Source organism: Theobroma cacao, chromosome 7, assembly GCF_000208745.1.
Source record: "Theobroma cacao cultivar B97-61/B2 chromosome 7, Criollo_cocoa_genome_V2, whole genome shotgun sequence".
NCBI lineage: Eukaryota > Viridiplantae > Streptophyta > Magnoliopsida > Malvales > Malvaceae > Theobroma > Theobroma cacao.
In genome coordinates, this window is record NC_030856.1 from 7,524,392 (window position 1) to 7,527,617 (window position 3,226).

At 31.2% G+C, this 3,226-nt stretch overlaps 1 protein-coding gene across 1 annotated transcript; it reads right to left on the reverse strand.

Moving 5' to 3' along the window:
* LOC18594302 lies at positions 256–1,242 on the reverse strand. The gene is made up of 2 exons (XM_007021816.2): positions 1,038–1,242; positions 256–788 (listed from the first exon to the last, which is right to left on the reverse strand). Exons 1-2 carry the CDS (start codon positions 1,127–1,129, stop codon positions 578–580), a joined length of 303 nt encoding a protein of 100 aa, XP_007021878.2. The 5' UTR covers positions 1,130–1,242; the 3' UTR covers positions 256–577.

The window sequence follows — 3,226 nt, forward strand, 5'->3', positions numbered from 1 at the left end:
ATCTAAATATACAAAACAAAATGGATATTCACACATATATTTATAACAATATTATAATTTTTTTGGTTAACTTTAAAAATAAATTTTATAATTCTTGGGTTTATGTACGAATTTTGGATTTGGAAGTTTAACAGCGCTGATTTCAAAAGTCAAGGCTCCATTTGGTTGATATTTTTATTATTTAATTTTAATTTCTTTATAAAAAATAAATAACAAAAATATGAATCAAAAGGAACCTAGAAATTACTTAACAAGTCATAAAACGTCACATTTGTATGCTAATATTTATATAAATTATACTTTCATACACGGTTTACCGTAAAAAGAAAAAAAATGGCTTGCCACTTAAGAATTCGAACTTAAAATCACCTTAGTAATCATGCAATTTCTTACTAAACAGCTTCTAGTGATAATTAGCTGTCTACATTATTACAATTAACCACAAGACTAATGCAAACAGACAAACCTAACATCAACATTGCCAACACCAACATAGCACAAAACAGACAAACTCTTTTATCTTTCTTAAAACACTCCAAGAACAAAGTACACAGTCTCCCCAACTAAAAATAACCCTTCAATCGGCTGCCTCATGTTTCTCAGCAGTGCCATCATGATCATCTATTTCTTCATTTGTTTTCTTTCTTTCCTTCATGTTATTACTTGAACTGTGAAGAGAATTGTTGATCCCCTCCATCATGCTCCTATCCATGGCCTTGGACCTCCCTCTGTTGATTTGTGGTGGCTTCCCGGACCTAGTCTTTGGTCTTGGAGGTTTTGCACATTCTCTGATGACCAAAACAAGGTTAATCAATATGGGTTTTGGATTATTTTTAATGTTCCAGTTCCAGAATCAAGAGATTAAGCTACCATATGTCACAAAAGATAATTACCATATCCTTCTGGAATTGGACTACCAGTGATCTACTTACTCATTTCTAATAGCCTAATAACAATCAAATTAACCGAAGTAAAAAGAGAGAGAAAAGAAAGAACATTGAAATTTGTGAATCAGAGGAAAGAAATCATTAGCTTACATCACCAATGTCTTCTTCTGATAGGTTCTGAAGTGTGGTGTTTGGAGCCAGGTTTTTGGCATAGAAAGAGAGCTACCCAGGAGAAGAGCCATGGAGATGGAATTTCTCCTTCTGCTTTGTGATCTTCAAGGGAAGCCCAAAATGAAAATAAATACAGTTGAAGTGGAACATTAATTAATGCTAGTGGTACAAAATTAAACTTTTATAGGCTAGTCTTTAATGCAACTAGACTATGGTCCGTGACTTTCTATCTGTTTTTTGCTTCCCCTTTCTACCTCTTTTTTTTTTTTAATGCCCTCCACGTGGTTAGAGGAGGAAGCTTCAAAGGGACTTCCTTTTAAGTATGTTATAAATTAAAGTTAGTTCTAGTCTTTTGTCTTGTTTAATTTGTTTGACTTACTTTTGTCAGTTCCTACTTTTTTCTCACTGGACCACCGCAGTCACAACATGCTGGTTCTATCATTGAATGGAACCAAGAAGGAGACCAAGACTTTAATAAAATAGCAGGCGTTTTACTTTTTTTTTTTGTTATTATTGTTTCATTAGAGATTCATTGAATGTTGTTTTCTGTGAATACCACGTTAGAATTTTTTTAAAATTATGGAGGTTTAATGTGACATTATTTTTTTTTCTCATTTTTTATTTATAAGCTGAAATTAAGTTTTGGGATTTGGACATCAAAAATTGAAATTCTGAATTAAAGTTTCTCAAAGAATTGCAATAAAAAATGATAAAAAAATCTTTATAAAATCGTTAAACAAAATTCTGTGTTTTTAACTATTCCAATCATTTCTATATAACAACATTTTTTTTTGGAAAAAAGAAATTATTTTAAGCTGAGTAAAAGAACTTGTTAATTAATAATTTTATATATATTTATGTGTGTACGCTCAGGTATATATGCATAAACAATTTAAAAAATATCATCGAACTAATCCCCCACAAAAGCCAAGCACAAAGAAGTGGACGCATTCAATGTAAAGGTGGGCGTATTTTGTGAAAGAAAAGGGGAAAGAATAAAGAGAGATGATGTTCCCATCGTGTGGAAGGTATGATTTCAACTAGTAAAGGAGGATCCATTCAGCACTAATTGAAATGTTCCTTTCCAAATACATCCTTTAATTTGATAAAGTTATTGTGTAACTTATATTAAACATATTGATGGGATAGTGTGTTGATTTTGAATTTATACCATATGAGTAAATTACACTGACCCATCAATATTCTTTCCTCACATTCCCTTTTCCGTGATGTCAATTTTGACCAAAACTCTTTACGGTAAACTCAAACTCAATTAATTACCTTCATTTGGATGGTATTTTTTTATAAAAATAATAAATATATCAACCAAACAAAATATTAATTTAATGTAAATCAATGATAATTTTCGAACTGTGTTCATTCCTTCCTATTCCCGAAAAATCAAAGTGGCATGACAAACTTGAACTGCCTAAGTAAAAATATGCATTCACTAAGATAAATATGTCATTTGTTAATTTAGAAATAACAACTTTGTGATCCAATTGCCATCATCATAACTTTATGTGAATGAAGAGCATGGCCTAATTGTCCTAATTCATCAATAAGATTTGTTTTGTTATGGGGAGGGGTCTAAAGGGTAATAAGGTTCTTATCAAAATATAAACTATCAGCAATCACCATGCCTTGGGCAAAAAATGCAGTAAATTTTGCATCGCAATCTTAAGAACAATATTTAAAAAAAAAACAAAACATGAAAAAATTAAAATAATAATTATAATTAAATAACTTTCAATATATAATATAACTATTACATGTAACAAAAAATAAACACTAAACAAATCAAAGAAGGAAATCTAGTATTTCTCACACAATTCACGTCGGTTAAACTGTCCACCCTTTTTTTGTTAGAAGGGCGCATAGGAGAGAAAAGATTGTGTTCCAAACTTAAGCAGATTCGGATGATGAAGAAGACTAAAGAGCTCATTTACTGCAAAAGTTGTCTTCAATCATGACCAAAATGAAAGCAGCCGTCTGCATTATTGCTCGATAATGAAAATGGTACAAAAATTGGCCTGTGGGGCAAACAATTCCCAAATGATTGCCTGCTTTTCCCAATTGACCGACAGGGGATTGCTTTTTTTTATCTTCTTTTTCTTTTAATTAACTTGCCTCTTCTCTTTTTCCTTTTGTCTTCTTGCTGCACTATC